Genomic DNA, 20,838 nt, shown 5'->3' with positions numbered 1-20,838 from the left:
AGGCTTTGAGTAATTTGATAGATATGTTTCTTATACGTAAAATAAGGACATGGTTTCGATAACTTGTAAATTCTGATAATCCTGTGGATTTTAAGTGTTTTTTTCTGCAATATACTCAATTTCTTGATAATCAAATTACAAGTGGCCTTCTGCCAGAAATTCCATCACCATTTGGAGACCCCCTTGTCTTACCTCAAATCGCACAGATCCATAATTTTCTCACAACCCCTAAGCTCTTGAAAGTTTTCTTATGCCAAGAAATTCAATAAATGGCAAGTATGTAACAATGGATTTTTCTCTCTATCCATTCTTCCAGATGGTACTTTCTGATAGCTCCTTGAAAGACATTAAGGATATGACCTCCAGAGTCTTTGGGTTTCCACCCATCGTTCAGTAGGCTAAAATGGTACTTTTCGATTCTTAAGCCTTTATCAGGGCCATGGCATGAAAGGATAGAAGCACTAATTTATAATCAAAATCAACGGATAAAATTACAATAACTTTTCATTAGAAGAAGCTGAAACTGTACATGTATGAAACAAAGTATTTGGTATGTTTTTGGTTTGGGTTTTTTTGTTGTTGTTAATGTTGCTTCAGAACTCTATGATTGGATCATTTATTTTTTAATTTGGGTGTTTAAAATTACAAACTGATTTCTAATATGTTCGTGTCCACTTATAACGATTTTTAAAAGTCTACTGCATATATCTTAGCAACTATAACTATATAAATATACAATTAGGCAGTTGGCATATTTGAGCAAAAATGACCATTTAATCTTCTAATCGAAGAATGGCTACATAATTACATATTGAGATATTTCTAGACTCATCCCCATAGCTCCTCTTTTTCTTGCTTCCTGTTTGAAACATCTCAAGAAGTTACATTAATTCTCTCAGGACTCCAGCATTCTGTTTCCCACTCTGAAACATAAACTTCCTCTTGAGTTATTGATCAAAAGATCTCAGAGTTATTACAACTTTAATAATACCTATTATGAAGAAAGAGAAAAATATTTACATATATAACAGACTCTGTGTGTATAAGTATCATGATAATGGGACTCTTTTGATAAAAAAAAATGTGATCACCATAATTGATGATCAAGTAATACTAAGGAAATGCAATTAATCAATTTCACTGATTGTGTAAATGAGGTTCTCCAAAGCATTCCATTGAAGATTAAAGTAGAAGCAGTTAATAGCCTCTGAATTTCATGTTTTCCACCACACAGAATATAATAGCCTGGATTATGGTACAGTACTAACAAAGTTTGGTTAAAAAAAAATAAAAAGAGGGGCTCCTGTGTGGCTCAGTCATTAAGCGTCTGCCTTCGGCTCAGGTCATGATCCCAGGATCCTGGGATCAAGCCCCACATCCGGTTCTCTGCTCCACAGGAAGCCTGCTTCTCCCTCCCCTGCTCCCCCTGCTTGTGTTCTCTCTCTCGCTATGTCTCTCTCTGTCAAATAAATAAAAAATCTTTAAAAAAATATAAAATAAAAATAAAAAGATACATAAAATACTAAACTGGGATATTTTTATATCATTTTCCATAAATAAATAAATGTTAATTATTAGTTTTGTCATGTATTTTATTACCTGTGCTTTCCAGATCTACGGAAGACATTTGAGCAGGAACCCCTGGGAAAGGAAGTATCTTTGGAACAGGAAGTCTTGCTCCAGTGTCGACCACCTGAAGGGATCCCAGTGGCTGAGGTAACAAAAATTCTTTGCATTTAGCAACTGGCACTTAGTTATTCTAACAGAGGCCTAATCCATGGCTAATGGGGCAGTGAATTAGGGTATGGCATGATGAATGGTTGGGAATGGAGTCCTAACTGCCTGCTGCTGGCAAAACAGATTGATTGGGGACTGATTAATGACTTGGGAGTCAATTAGAATGCCCCACTGGACAAAGCCACGGGCAGCTTGGTTCAATTTTGTCATTCTCTTTCAAGAAATCAGAAACACTGCTTTATTGTATCTGGCACTTTTCATATAGAGTGGTGATAAGACAATAATGTACTATCAATTTTATTATTGTTCTTGATCATATGCAACAAATGTAAAAGGTGTGTTTGTGTGTGTGTGTGTGTGTGTGTGTGTGTATGAGCCTGTGCACCCCACATAGACATTTCCTGTTCCATGATGTAATCTAAAGGCCATATTTACACACCATGAATAGAAACATGCTTGAGAAATAACAAGTGTCAATTAGTTTCCTACCATGAACTTTTTATCAAGCTCTTCATTTTCATTTTTTGTTTTTGCTAAAACAAAGCCTGTTGATTGTTAATGAAGCATGATGAATCAGATACATACCATGTTTTTCATTAGCACCAAACCATGCAGTTGTCCTTTGCAAATGCCTGTCTATGGGGGATAGGCCTACATGAGCACAAGAGAACCCCGTGCGCTCCTTGAGCCATTCACCATCATAAAGCATACTTGTTAGGAAAATCGTCTAATACTGTGTCTTTCATTTGTTAACAAATAACTCTAAACTCTCGAAAATGCTACCATTTATGATTTTTAGGAGACATCCTAATAGGGCATCAGACGCTATTGCCTTAGCTAATCCGGTGTTCTGTGGGCCCAGAAACACTTCAATTTGACAAGTGACATACATTGCTGCCAACTTGTTGGTCCTTGTTAACCTCCAAACTATATTTAGTCCTTTGAAATTTTTACTCTTTATTGCATGTATGGAAAGAGGCGTTTTTTTAGCTGCCACGATTTGGGTCTGCGTATGGACCCGCTGGATTTTTGTTGTTGTTGTTGTAAAAATGCAAATGCAAAAAAACCATTATTTGCAATTATATGCAATTAAAACCATTATTGACACATCATCGTTCAAAAAAGTTTTGTAGCTGTACACTTACTATTAGATTTCTCATAGTTTTTCAGTCTTTTGAAGGTTGAAGCAAAGGTAGGAGTCAACTCCGTTAGCTGGTCTCACAACAACAAGATTAAACATCTAATTGCTCTTTCCAAATTATTATTAATAATAAATGAATTAGAAATTTAGGCAAGGCTCTTAGAAAACAACTGCGTTTTTTTTCTCTCACAGCCATTTATATCTCTAGCCTCAAAGTAGCACTCTTAATGAAGCTTCTTGTTTTCCTCTGAAAGAAGAGAACTATTGTTTGCCTTGTAACTGGCATCCCCTGGTACTTTCAAGCAGCGCATCGGACACTTTGCATGATTATAGCTGTTTTATCCAACCACATCAAGACTCTATCTTCCAACACCGATATGCAATATGATTTAGTGTAATGAAAGGAGACAACTCTTTTCTCTTCAGTATTTCATTTCACTTATTATGAGTGCACCTGTCTCCATTGTATTTTTAAAAATTCTAATGCAAACCGCCATTAAACTGCCTTAAAGACCAAAATATATTCTGAGTAACATGGGCATCCATAGCCTCATTTTTACCCAGCATTTCTTACAGATTGCTGATCCCTGCAAAGACTTTCAGTGACAAGATCCTAGTAATTTTTTCATTTTTTTAGTCTCTCCAACAAAGTGGTTCACTTTGTCAAGGAGTAAAGATTCATGACTAAAACTAATTGACTGTGAATTTTATTTGTATCATCAATGGGGAAGAGACCAATTAACACTTGGCAAGCTCAAAAATCATATACCCATTTGACATTCAAAGAACTATATTTATGTGGCTTTTTCTTTTTCTTTCTTTCTTTCTTTCTTTTTTTTTTTTTTTTTTGAAGTCAAAAGACACATCAAACAGCTACACTCAAGAGCAGGCTAGCAAACGCCTATGTAGATTCTATCCAACACCCTTAGAATCACTAAGATCAGAAAGCTAATAAGTACCTTAATGAAACACATTACAACGGTCAGTTGCTTAAGAGGGGTAGATAAATGAATAAAGAAAGGAATGAAATGTAACCTGGTGAATTAAAAGATTGTAAGACTATTTTAATTTTATGATAAATGCATTCATTACTTAATATTTAAATTTTTTGAAGAATCTAAAAGCATAAAAATAGCATAGAATGAAATATTGAGCTCACAGATCGACTCTTGCACTTTCCCGTAAATAAAATCAGTCCTTAAGATATCAGGCTATACTGGCAAGGATTTGTGCTTCTTTTGCATCCAAGGCAAACGATTCTGAAAAACTCCAATGGTAAATGCTCAGTGAATGCATGGCTGATCAATTCAGCTGATCTTTGTTTTATAAGTGTGTGTCTAGCTCCACTGAAGGAGTAGTCAGGTACGTTATTTGCAGAATATGAGGCGGTAATCACTTTCTTCCTTCCCATACAAGTCAATAAATTTCTAAAGAACTCTACTAATCTTAAATTACGGTGGTATCACCTGTGTTACAAATAATGGCAGAGGTATTTCTGAGGTCATAAATAATATTTAATATCACCCCTTATTTTGGCTTTAGTCACGACCATAGAATGTTAATCTCATTTCCTTGCAGAACTCTAGGTGTAAAGACAAGCATCACCATTTTTAACTTTTTGACTTTGGGCAAGGTATTTCAGTCCTCTATACATATGTTTTCTGAATTATTAATGGAGATAATAATAATAATAGTATGTCTCCAGAGTGTAGTTTTGGAGTTTAAATGAGATGGTACATGTGAATCACTTAGACAATGCAGAAAGCTCAAGAAACATCAGCCACTTTTTGTACTATTATTATGTTATCACCCATTGATTCACAGAAGATGGAATTCAACCTCTTGAATTCAGAATAGTCACTGAGTGCATTGAACCTATGCCAGTGCTGTGGGGCATGCAGAGATGAATCTTCTGTCCTGAGAACCACCACCAATATGCCCTCCTCTATTCTCTAGCCAGGACTTTGGTTAGAGTCCATAAATTCTACAAATGAAGATAGCATTGTAAGCTTTACATAAGGAAAGGCCCTTATTTATGTAAATATCTCTTTTTAAAAAAAAAGATTTATTTATTTCAGAGTTGGGGGAGGGGCAGAGAGAGGGAGAGAATCTCAAGCAGACTCCTTGCTGAGCATAGAGCCCCACGTGGGGCTCGATCCCAGGACCCTGAATTCGTGACCTAAGCCAAAACGAAGTCAGTCGCTCAACCACCTGAGCCACCCAGATGCCCCATATGTAAATATCCACTTTACAAATGACTTGTTAATGTAAATATCTACAGCAAGTCATGACATGCTGCTGTTCTTTTTCTGATTTTTAAAGTTACTGTTGTCCACTTAGTCATCATGGTCCCAGGACATTGGAGCAGCCTGCGTATTTTATTTCAGAGAGGAAATCTGGGCTGAGGCTACTGGTGGTAGTTCTCCTTTTCAGGGCCAAAGGAAAGAGACTGACCAAGTTTCAAAGAAGGAAGAGGCCAATCCAGATTTCTTGTGCTCCCATCTCTACAGGTGGTGACCTTTTGACTAAGAACTCACCTTAATACTTACTGGATAAAAAAAAAAAAAAAAAAAAAAAAATTATGCTGCGGGCACTCCAGGATAAACCACATAGGTTTCAGGGTTCTAGGCTTGATGCTCCCTCCTCTGGTCTCCTTGCCAAGTCTTTCCTTTATATCTATTTTCTTTATTTAAAATATTTAACAACTACACAACTTCCTTAGCACAGGGGCAGAATCTGAAGGCCCTGTGCTGTATCAGGTATAAACCCTTTAGCTGCTGAATCAGAAGGTGGCCCAGGGAGCCATCCAGTATTGGGAAGGAGAGGGGGAGCACTCAGTTACTTCGCAGCACATACAGAATTATCTCAGAATTTAACACCTGGTATGGAAGAACCAATGTGGCTGGCCCCTATAGACAATGATTTTACCTAGCCCCAACTACTACTTGTGTTGAAATGTATCTGTTGACTCCTCTGCCTGCCTAAACTGTGAAGAAATAAGGAGCAAAAAGGGAGGGGCAGGTTCAGGTTCAGTTTTTATCTCTAATACCAGCAGACTGAATCTACCTAGTAGATTCTCTGACTATATTTAATTATATGAAGGAAAGAATGCCTGTTGGATACAGGTACATTTCAGGAAATTGAGATGGAAGTTTCCAGAAAAAAGATGTTTGTCACCCCCGAAGATGCAACCCTATTGAGAGAACTCAGTGTGAGGTGAGGGGATCCAATAGTCTAAAGCCTGAGAGCAAAGTTCCAACCCACTAGGACCAGGATAAAATAAAAGGGGGGAGGCGCATTGGGAGTTACTTCAGTTCAAAGAGTATAGGGCAGGTTAATAATACTTACATTAAAATTAAGAAGAGACTAGATAAGAGAAGGAAAAACAACTACCAGAAACACTAAAATGGTATTGCCCACTATCTTAATAACTTTTTTGCTAGGACCACGCCAAAAATATAATGTTTTTCTTACATTTCTGGGAAGGCATTTGCCTCCCTTTCAATAGACAAGCCTCCCCATCTCCCTAAACAAGCCAGAAAATTAATATGCTCATGAATGGGTGCAGGGTTGCTCCAGTGGTATAATAGCAGCATTCTGTGAAATGAATCCCTCTTTGCTCATCTTAGTTTATGCCTAGAAAATGTTGCTGTCACATCGTGAGCCAGAAACATACTCAGAGATACTTTATTTCATCAGATTATCTCTTTTGGAGAGTACTGGGATCAAAACATCAATGGATACAAGATTTGTTGGCATGGCAGAAGGAGCAAAACTGAATTTTTCATTAAAACCTGTGATTTGTATCACCTTTAACAAGGGGATAATTGCTTCTCTAATTATAATTGAGCTATTTCTCATAGGAGTTTAATTGGAGGAAGAGGGCACAATGTTCAACTTATTGACCCAGTTGTGCTTAGAAACCGTCATCTTATTTATCAATATTTGCATCTCTAATTAGCAAGTGGGAAAATATGGGTTGAAGAGCAAAAGAATAGATTATTTTGCTGAGTTTAGTCTTGATAAACAGGCAACAGATTTTTTTTTTTTTTTTAAGCTACTACTGCCAGGGCAAAAAGCAAAAAAGCCGGCAGCTGGAGGCTCTGCCAAATGTGCAGCATCAGGTGGCACTCCATCTAATTGATTATTAATATGGCCGCTGAACATTTTGTTTCATGAGAGGCGTGCACGTTTCACTGCCGTTCCCTCATAGCTAGAACTTCACTTTGATGCATTTCCATGCAGGTGCATTGTCTTCCAAGCTGTGCTTTATATTCTCTGCAGGCAAAGAGCTTAGGAAAGAAGAGTTTGAATACAAATCTGGGGAGAGATACTGCTTTCAGTGCCCAGTAAGATCTGGTGGAGCTTTTCCTAGCATGGGTGTAGCAACAAGAAGGGTTTTTTTTTTAATTTTCTTATTGTTATGTTAATCACCATATATTACATCATTAGTTTTTGATGTAGTGTTCCATGATTCGTTGTTTGTGCATAACACCCAGTGCTCCATGCAGAACGTGCCCTCTTTAATACCCATCACCAGGCTAACCCATCCCCCCCAACCCCCTCTCCTCTAGAACCCTCAGTTTGTTTTTCAGAGTCCATCGTCTCTCATGGTTCGTCTCCCCCTCCGACTTACTCCCCTTCATTCTTCCCCTCCTGCTATCTTCTTTTTTTTCTTTTTTCTTAATATATGTTGCATTATTTGTTTCAGAGGTACAGATCTGTGATTCAACAGTCTTGCACAATTCACAGTGCTCACCATAGCACATACCCTACCCAATGTCTATCACCCAGCCACCCCATCCCTCCCACCCCCCCACCACTCCAGCAACCCTCAGTTTGTTTCCTGAGATTAACAAGTCCTCATATCAGTGAGGTCATATGATACATGTCTTTCTCTGATTGACTTATTTCACTCAGCATAACACCCTCCAGTTACATCCATGTCGTTGCAAATGCAAGATCTCATTCCTTTTGATGGCTGCATAATATTCCGTTAACAAGAAGGGGTTTTTATTACGAGCTGATTATCAGCCTTGCAAACGGTTTTGCAAGAGCATCAGGTTCCCTGAGTAGTAGTTAGCTTGCAAGCTTGGCATTGGTTCATTCAACAGTTGTCGGCATCACCTCTTTGTCATGGTTACCCCATGTGTTTTTCTTTGATTCAACATCAATTCTTTAAAAAAAAAAAACAGTAAGAAATTATAAACCCTTTCTGGACTTATAACACGTTTGTGGCTTCACTTGTGCACATACATAGTAGTTCATTTGAGCTATAGTACAACGTGCACTTTTTATTTTTTAGTCATTAATCCCTTGATTCAAGAAATATTTATTATCTACTCACTGTGTGCTGGATATTTTTCTAGTATCCAGGAGATGCAAGTCAACCAAAGTCCCTAACGGGTTAAAAAAGAAAAAAGGACTAAACAGGAATAGAAATAAATGGTCAAGATACTGTCCTGCAATTGCAAGTGAAAGGAAATAAGGCAAGGTCATTTTGAGGCACTGATGGTTGCTGGGGATGGGAAGTCACTTTCAAGTCAAGGAGAATCTATCCGTGGAGGCACGATCCAACCTGAGGTCTGAGTGACAGGAGAGAGCGGGTCATGAAAAGATTTGGGTCGGGACGTCCCAGGCAGGGGGAGCAAAAAAGCCTCAGAAGGAGCGGATGTGGCTATAGACCGAAAAGGGGCCAGTGGCTCAGAGACATATGTCATGAAGCTGTGAGGAGGGCAAGACGGCCTTCAGTCAGAGGCAGGAGGACTAGTTTGTGGATTAACAGACGTGGTAAGTAGCCTGGATGGATCTCTGAACGCAGGAAAAGCCATTGGAGATTTTAAGGAGGGAATTGTCATGTTGGGATATATATGTTTTTCAAAGATCATTCTCCCTGCTGTGTGGAAAGTGGATTTTCACAGTGTAAGAATGAAAGCAGGGATCCATCTAGGGGGTCTTGCCTTAACACAAGCAAGAGACAATGGTTGTTTGTCTTAGGGTAGAAGTAAAAGAGATGGAGAGAGATGGAGAAATAAAGGGCATACTTTAATTTCTGTGGGGATAAAAAATTCTAAACATGATTTTTAGACTTGATTTTATTCAGTGGATGAAACCTAGAACAAATTTGGTCTTTTGGGAAAAAGGAAAATCTTCCAGGCTAAAGTGCAGCAGACACACTAGAGTGAGCTTTTCTTAGATGACCTAAAATCAGCTATCAACAGGCCTCAGCTGTTTTCGAAGATAATCTCTCTCTCTCTCAGTGGCTCTTGAGCACGAGGCAATGACCTAGACTGTGTCTTTAATCACAGGGCAAGATGGTCTTTTATTTCCATGACCCTTATCTCTTGAGAAAAAGTATATGTTTCTTCAATCAGTTCTCTTGCTTTGGAATTTCTTTCAGTGAGTCTTTCCATATGCCTAGAAGCACTATTTACTGTAAACTCACTGGGGGTGAGAAATGGCAGTCCTAGGGAGCAGAAAGCCAGTAATTTCTGATGGTGGCCAGACTTTGTAAGAGTCCCACTTCTACTTGGTACATAAGAAGAAATGCTGGGAGTTCCTTATCCCGAAAGGCAAATTTGTACTAAAGACTAGTTAGAAACTAACCATGGACTCGTCAATTTATGGTTGCTTTGCCCTGAAAAAAATTATCATTTTAAGAACATTTCAGTGCCATTTTGCTCCCTTGGAAGAAATTATTAGATATAGTTATTCTACTTTGGGCATTTTTGGTGGTTGTCACTGTTAGTTAATTTAATAGTTCATTAGGTCAATGTGCTTTTATCTTCTCATAGTTGAACTTAGGCTTTAGGAATGGAAGTTTTCAGATTTCAAGACAAGCTTGCCTCCGCAGTGTGGTCTGTGTACATTCAGCTCTCAAAAGCAATGAGCCAGACATATGTGCAATTAAGGGAGTGTTTCCTCAATAGGAAAACAAATTCCTTTCTTAGCAAATCCCTTCCCTTTGCAGAAGTTACAACTGAGCAAAATGTCACTACATTTTCCACTTGCTTTTTTTAATTCTTTGGCTTTTTTTTTTTTTTTTACAATTGTCTAAAGATACAATTTCAACATGCTTGAAGACCAGCACTTTTTTTAAAGCATAAAAACACACTTCCTCTCACAAACCCATTGAAATGTACAAAGTATTTTCGACAGTAGTCAACACAGAAGTGAATAAGCATCTTATTTCATTGCAAATCTGATAAGCAAATGGATGCATAAACAAAGTAGCCTCTACTCTTGACAATAGAGAACATCTGGAACAGTATCTCCACAATAGCTGTGGGGGTGGTAGGAGGTGGAGGGAGAAAGTGCGTGTCATTGTGCACACTTTTTTTTTTTTTTAATGGCCTTTTGCTTCTTGTTTTTTAAGGCACTTTTTAGCCACAACTTTTACGGGTAAAGAACATTTGTTGGCATCCTATAATGAAGACTTTCTTAGTCATGCAAGAGATGGTGAGAAACTGTTGCCACTGTGAGAAATCAAAAGAAAATAATTCTGAGATTTCAAACTCTGGAGAAATTGGAGCCAAACCCTACCTGGTAAAAGTCTCCAGAAGGCTATTAGCTATGGACACTTTTTTTAGAATTGCCAAGACCTTACTATTCAAAGTGTGATGCATAGATTATCTGTATTGACACGACCTGGGAACTTCATAGAAAGGCAGAATCTCAAGCCCCACCCCGGGGCTACTGAATCAAAATCTGCATTTTAGCAAGAACGTTAGAACCAGTCCACATGCAGTCCTGGTTTTCCAGCAAGGATGCACATTGGGATCACCTGGGAATTGGTAGGATGTGCAGCCTGGCTATCAAGATTTTTAATAGCTCCCCCAGTGATTCTAAAATCCAGCAAAGTTTGAGAACCACTGGTCTAAAGGGCAGGGTTAAAACAAACAAATACAGGAAAAACTTCAAACTTGTCACTTCTAAACCGGTCAGTAAAACTTGACAAGACTCCCAGCTTCCAGCCAATGCTCCTTCTAGAAGCTTGGCTTGGCTCAGTTTTTTTTATTTTGATAATCACCCCATAATTGCTTTTCCCATTTGTTTGATTAATATACCTGCATCCGACGACGCCGGGCTAAATCTCCGTTCTCTTAGGTGTACACACTCGTCCTAACTCTGTTGTGTCATTCTCAGCCTGTGTTCTGACTTACGGGGCTCCAGTTTGAGTTCAACGGAGTAGCCTTTTCTGATGGATGTGGGTTTTTCTAGCTAATGGCTGCTGGACTCACTTTTCATGTTGGGTGGTATGTGGCAGTTTCTCTCTGTTAATTAGAACAAATGTGCCAATTATGTTAATGTTTCTCCAGATACCAATCAGGGAATAATTAGACACAACACATCTGTCTTTCACAGGGGAGTAGAATAGGAAAGAAAACTGCAAGGTGCTTTGTTCTTTGTTATTGACGTACATGATTAGACAATTCCTTAACCAATCACATCGTTAACAAGTTCATGTTAAGAAAAGGAAAAGGGTGCCAGCAGCTACTTGCGGGGGGAAGCTGAGCACCTCTCATTGTTAGCAATTTTATGACCAAAGTCCAACCATCTCTAAAAAGATCTCTGTAAAGAATTTAATTGATCTCTCCTTCCTTTTTTTTTTATTTCATTGTCCTATCAGTAAAATGCAGGTATATCATTTACCCTGAAGTACAAAAGGAAACAAGTTCTTAAGTAGAAGTATTTAAAATTCTCAAAAAGGACTCAGCTTTATTGATAGAAAAGGTCACACTGAAAGAAATCACAAAACTCAGCGTATAGGATTATGTTGAAGGTGTTGTAAAGATATGTAAATTACGATCAGATTTATAATTTGTTATACTTTCTGCTTATGTGTCTCCATGTACCTTAACTTCGGAGCCTTCTGATTATTAGAAAAATTTATTTTGCTTCTCTTGTTGTTTTATTGGCATTTGTGGCCCGTACGTGACATGGTTTTACAGAGATGGAGTTTAGCCAAATTATTTCCTAATACAAGTAATGCCTCTACCCTTGTGTTGATTCTGGCAGTATGGAGAAGAGACATATGGAACCAACATATTAGTCTTCCTGAAGGTAGTCAAAGCATATTCTAGAGATGCTTTTACATAAAGTTTTTTGTTTAGTGTAAAGTATATACACTCTAGCAAATATGGCTCATGTTCCTAATGTTTAATAATATTCAACTATGTACTTTTATCATCTAACGGTAAAACATCATCACTGTTGTTATAAGGTCTATAATACTGTGGTTTCAAATATATTGTCTCCATTGTTCTTTTAAAAACAGTCGGTCAGAAAATAAGAATGGAATTTGTTTTTATTATGTTCAGTTAGCCAGCATATAGTACATCATAAGTTTTTGTTGTGGTGTTCAACGATTCATTAGTTGTAGATAACACCCAGTGCTCAGAATGGAATTTAGATTGTAAATTATTTCTTCTTACTGTGGCACTGATTTGCTTAAACAAAATGTAGAAACGACTGAGAGCAAACATTTACTATATTTGGAAATAGTGATGATTGCTAATACTAGTTAGTGCCAGGCATTCCTAAAAAGCCCCTGATATATGCATCATCCTGGGATATGTTTTTTTTGCCCAGGGAGTTGGAAGGGACGAGGCAACAAGGAAAAAGTTCATGGTTGTTGATTTATTTTTACCCCATCATTTTGTCCAAATATTTGTGTTTTATTTTTTTAATAATTTTTATTGTTATGTTAATCACCATACATTACATCATTAGTTTTTGATGTGTTCCATGATTCATTGTTTGTGCATAACACCCAGTGCTCCACGCAGAACGTGCCCTCCTTAATACCCATCACCAGGCTAGCCCATCCCCCCACCCCCTCCCCTCTAGAACCCTCAGTTTTTCAGAGTCCATCCTCTCTCATGGTTCGTCTCCCCCTCTGACTTACTCCCCTTCATTCTTCCCCTCCTGCTATCTTCTTCTTCTTTTTTTTTTCTTAACATATATATTGCATTATTTGTTTCAGAAGTACAGATCCGTGATTCATCAGTCTTGTACAATTCACAGCGCTCACCATAGCACATACCCTCCCCAATGTCTAAAACATGAACATAGTTAGGCTTTACACAATTTTAGTAGCAAACAAATTACTAAAGATAAATAATGTTTGGAAAATAATTATTTTGTGTAAATGAGTCCCCCCACTTTACTCTTAACATTAGAAGTTTGGGGCTCTGTCTTAGGTAGCTTAGCTTGTATGCTGCTTAATTAGAAAGAGGGAACGGAGGTGAATAAAGGTGAGAAAATGAGTGTGGGAAATCAAGATTAAACTGAAGATTATAATTTATCCCATATTTAATGATAAGCTATGAATGGATAATCCATCGGGAATGGTAATCCACTTTTCTCCGCCTTTGCTGATGATATAAATCAAAAATTAAATTTGAACTGAAGAATAAAGTTTTTAGGGGGGAGAGTTGAAGCATGAGGTTGTTGAATGCTGAAATGGCTGTTCAGAAAAGGTTGTGCAAGCCCAAGCCGTTGCCAAATGATCTCCATGTTTTGCTGCAAAACCTTTTTTTTCCCTCTGACAGCACTTATATAGCCAATAGTTCTGAATTTTATAAAATATCAGTAACAGTAAAGCTATAAAACCATGCATCTAGGAGCCATAAAAAAAAAAAGTTGATTCTTAAATCATACCACACACAGGAAGGGATGGCAGTTTTATACATCTTTTCTGGGAACACACAATATGGGGTCAATATGCTGTAGTCCTGAAACTTATAATCAAATTGGGAATCACTCATCTTCATTAATAAAATCATGTTGGTGTTTTGAGAACTCTCTGCCAGACTGAAGGCATCAATGGAACTGAAAGACCTAAGTGTTGGAGGGATTTCTAAACATTTTATCTTCCCAGAAGAGCTGGGAACCAGTTCTCATATAGGAAGGCTAGAAATATGACCTCTCTTCTGGTATATGCACTAGAAGGGATTGAGGCTGTAAACAAGGGGAAACTTTCCTCACTGGGAGAGTTGTATGAATGAAGACTCATAAATTAATACCAATAGCCCTATGCAGTGGAAAATTGAAAGATTTCTCACAGTTTTTGTTTTTTTCCTGATTAATATTATGAATATGAAGATATGTACTTCTTAATAGAGACACTAAGGGACACTGAATCATCAACATTTAAAATACACTTATGCAGATATAACTCTGTTTGGGGTAAACTCAGTCTTGGAGAAGAAGCAATTAAATTAGATTTATTGCCTGCCTCCTAATTCCAGGTGCTTTCCCTTCCGTAACTCATTAAATCCTCCTACAACGCTGGGAGGGATAGTCCTTCCCTCTGTACAGTGAGCATCGTGCTTCTGGGAGCTTCTAGCCTGCACAAGGCTGCAAACTTAGCAAGTGGGAGGATCAGGCTACAGAGCCAAGTCTGGCAACTCCAAAGTCCATATTTTTCCCATAACAACAAAAAAAAGTTTTATTGACTGTATGTTTTGGAAATTCAGTTCATTAAAATGACACAAATTGTGTGTAGCCTTATTTGATTGATTTTCATGAGCTAATCAGATAGTATCCAGACAAAGATGTCTTTTGGGGAGAAGTCATTTATTAAAAAGTGTTAGATCATCTCATCAGTTTTCCAAAAGCAGAATAAACATGTTGATTTGTTATTTGTTGTTATTATCTACACACACTTCATTAAGAAAATGAAAATTTTAGAATGTGAAAGAAAAATTAAACTCAACTTCTGGTCCATTTTTTTTAGAATATCTCAGTGATTTCTAAACATACTTCATTTGGTGACGTTCAAGAATTTTTTTTCAAAATGTTTTCCCAAAATGAAATTAATTGGTATGATTGAGATATATATATATTCACTCCCAGGTCACATTTTTTTGTTGTTTGTTTGCTTGTTTATCACAGTACTTACTCTTTGTTCTGTGACAAGCAGTACTTCGCAGTACTTAGAAGTCCTATTTCAACTTCTAGAAATCAAAATATATGCATTGCTAAGAATCTAACATTTTGATTGTCTGAAACTTTAGATGTCATAATTATTAAATATTTCATCTAATTTCTAGCACCTGCAATAATCCTCAGTGCATACTAGCTATTCAATGGATACTCAGGGAGTAAACTAATTTTAGGTAGATCTTACTGACTTATATTTTCCTGTGCATTCATGTCTTTGTTTCTTCTCTTGAATGTGGCTACATATCTCAATTAAGGGAATGCTTCTTTATATATACTCTCCACTTATTATTAGTGGTTTTATTTTCTACATGGGTACTCATTCATGCCTTTGTTCATATGTTCATTCATTCATCCATTCTTTCACCACACTTCAGCCATGAAGGCTTTATTTCTGCTTCTCAAACAGTGACCTTTGTAATTGCTCTTCCCTGTACCTGGAACACTCTGGCTCAGTATGATTGGCTTTTTCTAGATATTCATGTTCTAGCGACTAATCAGCTCTGCAGAGAGGCCTTCCCTGTCATTTAAAACAAGAGTCAGCAAACTACAGCCTGCTGGCCAAATACAGCCCACCACCTGTTTTTGTAAATAAGCTTTTATTGGAACACAACCATGCTCGTTCATTTACATATTGTCTATGCCTACTGTTTAGAAACCTTGGCGCACAAAACCTTAAATACTTAGTATGTTACCCTTTACAGAAAATGTTTTCTGACTCCAGATCTAAAACACTGTATGGCACTGATTATTTTTTCTAGCCCTAAGGACCATTGAAATTATCCAATATATTTATATTGTTTATATATTGCCTTCTCTTTTGGGAATCACTTGGAGGGCAGACTTCGTTTGGTTTATTGATGCATCCCAGGTACCAAGAATAGTGAGGTCACCTAGTAGATACTCAGCAAACATTAATTGGATAAATAATAAATAACATTTTGAACATCTCTGCTAGGATACTGTGCTAGATACTGCGAACACAAAACTAAACATATATATTCAGATATTCACATATATATTCAGAGATGTATCACACTGGAGATATCATACACACATAAGTAATCATGCTCTCAAGAACTCCCAGGCACAAACTTTACACAAATCATTACAGTACAGTATGATAAATGGTTTGATAAGATCGCTTCTTCTGCACATAAAAGGAAAACAGACGAAAAGTGTTTCAGAATGAAGGTGTCTTCTGAGGTGAGTATTGAAGAATGGGTAGAATTCTCGCAGCAGAAAAGGAGGAGAAAGGCATGCTGGGTAGAGTGATGGAAAATGCAATGAGTGGCCATGTTAGTGTTGATCACACGCTAAGGAAACTTCAGAAAGTTCAGTATGTCCAGAGAGTAGTATTAAGTGAACAAGGTGAAGCTAGAGCAATAACTGAGGACACTTGTAAAAGATTTCATGTGAAGTTTGGATTTTAACCTAGAAACAATGACACAATAAGGAACATTTTAAGTGAAGCTACTGTTTTTAAGATTTATTTTTTAGCAAAAATTATTAGAATTAAAATAGTATCACAGTACTTAAGAGTAGGGGTAGAGAAGAAGAGCCGGGTTTGAAAAAACATTCTAGGTACCATCCATAACTGAACAGAATAGTTTTTGAAGAAAGGCACAAGGATTCCTGTAAGCTCTGAGTTTAGGATTAGGAGGATAACGACTCCATAATTAAACAGAAAATCAGGAGGACCACATTTATAGAGAGAGGAATGACGTGAGGAGATCCTGGGATCAATTCAGTACCTGTTCTGCATTTCGTATTTATTGAGCATTCAATTGGAGTTATCGAGAAAGTAATTGAAAATCTGAATGGAGCTGAATGAACATTAGGACTGGAGTTAATGATTTTTGAGTGAACAGCCATGAGTGTGAAGGAGATCACCAGTACATATAAGCCAGTGGTTTGCAAACCTGGCAGCTCATTAGCATTAACTTGAGGAGCTTTTAAAAAACACCAAGGCCTGGGCCCTTCAGATGCCCAATTCAATCAGAACCTCTGCAGGTGGGGCCCGGGCAGGAGCAGGTCTTAAAACCTCCCTGGGTGCTTCTGATGCACAAAAGTTGGGAACCACCACTATAAAATTAAAAGGAGAGAAAATGAAAGAGCCCTGCGAGGACAGTGTGAACTATGGTGGATAAAATAAAGGGACCAGGGAAAGAGGTTTGAGAAAGAACAGTTAATTACGTGGTACAAGAGTGGCATAGGGAAAGACGATGCTTTTGGCTTGTTGGATGGGGCAGCGAGGGAGGTCGCTGGTCACCTCTGAAAGTGCAGTTTGAGTGGTAAGCGTGAATCCAGACAGCACTAAATTGAAGGGTCAATGGGCTGATGAATAGTGAGGACAGTTTAGCCACCAAGGGAGAGAGGAGATGAAAGTGAGGCTGAGAAGAGCAGGCATGTCACAGAGTAATTTCCTCATTGGTTGGTTTTTAGGATGGACAGGGGACATGTGTGTGTGGGGGGGTGACCTGACACAGAAGGAAGGAAGAGCTTTGAGAGGAGTTTATATCTTTTGGCCTTATGTGGTCTGTTAAAAAAAAAAAAAAAAAAGACATACGTCATCTGCTTAGATTAAGGAAGATCACAAAAAATATTGATTAATATGTTGGTGACCTGGGGCCTCAAGAAGTCAGAGGGGGACAAAGTGAGCAGTGAGTGCAGCTCCTGAGTGCAAGATTCTACAAGGCGGAGGTGGGAATTGGTCTCGTAAGTGCGGCAAACGCCTTCTGCAGAAACTTGCTCCTTTTCCCATTTCCTAACATTTTTCACTAGAGGAAGAGGACCTTATTTGTGTTTGCCTTTTCTTGATTGAATGTTGAACAAGGTCTAACAATATGAAGATTGCCCTTTACAGAACTATGTCACGTTGCTCAGCATCCTTGCCACGAAGCACGTTGCTTCAGAAAATAACAGACCACAGAGTGTTCAGTTAGATTTAACACAGGTGAGTCATAGCATATGGATATGTGCACATAGGAGGTTTTCTTAGGGATAGAATTTGATGGAATGCTGTTAGGTAAAAAATGTGCACATTAAAATTTTAAGTATCTTTCATTTTGCACTAGATGTTCCTTTCGCTTATTAAACTTAAATTTTAATTTATAAAAGTCTTTGAAACTAGTAAAGACACTAAATCAGATAGTGTTCTATTATCACCTATCATGTTCAGGGACCCATTAGTGGCATATTAGGGCCTCCTTCCGTTTTGACGAATGCCAAGAATTGTAATGACCTGATTTGCAAAAGAGTTTGTCACCCTGTCATTATAGTCCTTTACTCTCTCAAATACCACACTAATCCTCCCAATTAGTTTGCACCTGACTTGTGCCACCCTAGAGCCTTTTATACCCTCATAAAATGTATCTTGGGAAGATTGGGATGCAGGAGAAGCCTTCATTTTGAAAAGTGGAAGACACGTTTTCAGGGCAGTCGATTTTAGGATGAAGAATATATGGAAGTTAAAGATATAAATACAGACTCCCTTAAGTATGTTTTTGTTTGTGTACCCCTTAGAAAATTTTTGCATATTGTTGGTTACTTGATTTCCAGGTTGAAATCCATGTGCCTTCAAACTCTTCTTTATTGATTGATTTATTTTTTAAAATTTTATTTAATTATTTGACAGAGAGACACAGCGAGAGCAGGAGCACAAGCAGGGGGAGTGGGAGAGGGAGAAGCAGGCTTCCCGCCGAGGAGGGAGCCCCATGCGGGGCTCGATCCCAGGACCCTGGGACCATGACCTGAGCCGAAGGCAGACGCTTAACGACTGAGCCACCCAGGTGCCCCTCAAACTCTTCTTTAAACTGAAAATAATTTTCCCTTAGTCATTTATATGCCAAGTTTTGTAGTATTTTATATGGTTTAGATCAAGATGTTATTTCTCAGGTCATTTGCGTATAAAGAGAACCTTGTAAGGATGGGATTAAAAACTAGCCCCTCCGAAAGACATTTCAAGTCACTGCCAAAAATTGAGGTGCATCTTTCAAGAACAAGGATTCTTTCCTGATGCGCCTGAAGTCAAAGTGCACCCACCCAGTCATAGTGTCGGCTCTGAAAAGTGAACCCGTATTTGTCCTATAAGAGTGAGCAGGGTGGTGGTGATAACTGTTTCCCTACAGAGCGCTAGCTAGAGGCTAGCCCGGGTCCATGTCCTGGAGTAACTAACATGTTCTTGCTGTCCCAGCTTCTTCTAGCTACCACCACATGATCTGGAGCCCCCTCCATGGATGCTCATGTCTGTAGCTCTATGGTGGCTTCCTCCCGGTTCTGGCTTTAAAAGGCAAACAAGAGCCCAGGGCTCAGGCAGTCCAGCATCCAGATCTGCGCTCCTTCGCGAGCTTTGTAAGCCTGCACCAGTTCCTCTCTCTGAACTTCATTCTCCTCCTCTGAAAAATGGGTCTATACATACCTCCCTCACAGAACAGCTGTGAGGAATAGAGATTAGGTATCTAAAGCTCGGTGCCTGAAATACTCCATACCAGCTCACTGTTTTCTGTTTTTTCACTCCTCGCCAACACATTTCATCCTCCTCACGCCATTTCCTGCCCGCCCAATTTCAGTGCAAAGAAAATGTTCTGCTTTGGAACTCTTTCTTAAACCAGGTCATGATTACATTAGGGACCACAGGGCACCCTCTCCCCCTCCTGAACACATCCCCTACTTCTGCCATCCTAAAGCTTGGCAGTTGTACCATAACCACAGCATGAGCCATAATATCTACCTTTCCTTTCCTATTTGACCAGTCCAGCTGCCCCAGAATCTTCTCTGTGTGGAGAGAAAGAGAAACAGAGAAGAGAGCTCAGGATAGTCACTCCTGAACTTGGGGTCATAGTGAGAGCAGAGGTGACCAGAAGGAAGTTCCCTCTCTTGGGAACCTAGATAAATGTGTTAAATCCAAACATGTGTTTGCTATTGTCTGGGGGTGAAGGTGAGGTAGAGACTGACGTCATTTAAAGAACAAGTGATGACCATTTTATGTTATCTATTCTTCACTTCCCCCCACACACACACAAATAGGTAGCTTGGAATTCTAAGTGTATAATCAAATTTGGGGGCTCTACAGGCCCAGATAGTAAAAACAAGAAACAGCTTATTACTAAAAAGAGAGGGAGAGGGAGAGATTGCGGATAGATTGGACATCACAGGGTACAGAGAAAGAAATGAGTGTGTCCAAAAAACTGGGAAACTCAGGTAAAATCAAGAGTATAAAAATGTGGATGGTCTGGGTCTAGGTAGTAATAGTAATATATAAATTGCCTCTCATTTATGCCTTATTATAAAGTACAATAGTGACTATTTCTCAAATTAATCTTGCTAAAATTTTTTTATTACAAATCTATTCTACTTATGCCTTTAAAAAATTAATCTCGTGTGAGGATTTGCCTATAACCTAAAAGAATTAGAAAATAATATTTCTGCAGACTGATTAAAATGCCATGTTATACTTTCTCTAAAGCACACACATGCTAATGACATCTCTAGACTTATGGATTCACAAAGTTTAAATGGAATTATGTATTTAGGTTTAGCATACAAACTAGATTGGCCAATTTAATACTTAATCATTTATATATATCTAGTACAATCTTAAAGAGTTATAATCTAATGGTGAGTTGACTTTACCTCAATAAAAAATGTCAGAGAAAGCGAAGGGAATTCAGACATCAAGATACTTTCCTTTTTGTTTTTATTTATTATTCTTATAAATATTTTTATTTATTTATTCATGAGAGACAGCGAGAGAGAGGGGGGCAAAGGTAGAGGGAGAAGCAGACTTCCCACGGAGCTGGGAGCCCGATGCGGGATTCGATCTTTACATCTGATCTTTACAAACCCTATGGAATGCATTTGAGGATTATCTTCATTTTATAAATGACCCTGAAGCAAGGAGAAGATAAGGAACTTACCCAAGAGAGACACAGAGACGACAGAGTTTGATTTTAAACCCAGGCAGTCAGGTTCGAGAGCAACCCTCTCAGATGGTACTTTAGGAACTCCTTCTT

At 38.3% G+C, this 20,838-nt stretch overlaps 1 protein-coding gene across 5 annotated transcripts in view; it reads left to right on the top strand.

Annotated features, from left to right (window-relative positions):
- Nucleotides 1-20,838, top strand: part of UNC5C (unc-5 netrin receptor C) — a 343,699-nt gene that overhangs the window by 244,225 nt on the left and 78,636 nt on the right. For all 5 annotated transcript variants that reach the window (XM_073891991.1, XM_073891990.1, XM_073891994.1 and 2 more), the window contains exon 4: nucleotides 1,613-1,716. In XM_073891991.1, the coding sequence (XP_073748092.1) occupies nucleotides 1,613-1,716 (104 nt within the window). The remainder of the gene's footprint in view (nucleotides 1-1,612; nucleotides 1,717-20,838) is intronic.

This window comes from Callorhinus ursinus, unplaced genomic scaffold (assembly GCF_003265705.2).
Source record: "Callorhinus ursinus isolate GAN/ISIS: 27379988/994484 unplaced genomic scaffold, GSC_fseal_2.0 scaffold4, whole genome shotgun sequence".
Taxonomy (NCBI): domain Eukaryota; kingdom Metazoa; phylum Chordata; class Mammalia; order Carnivora; family Otariidae; genus Callorhinus; species Callorhinus ursinus.
This window is presented reverse-complemented; position numbering and strand designations above follow the sequence as displayed.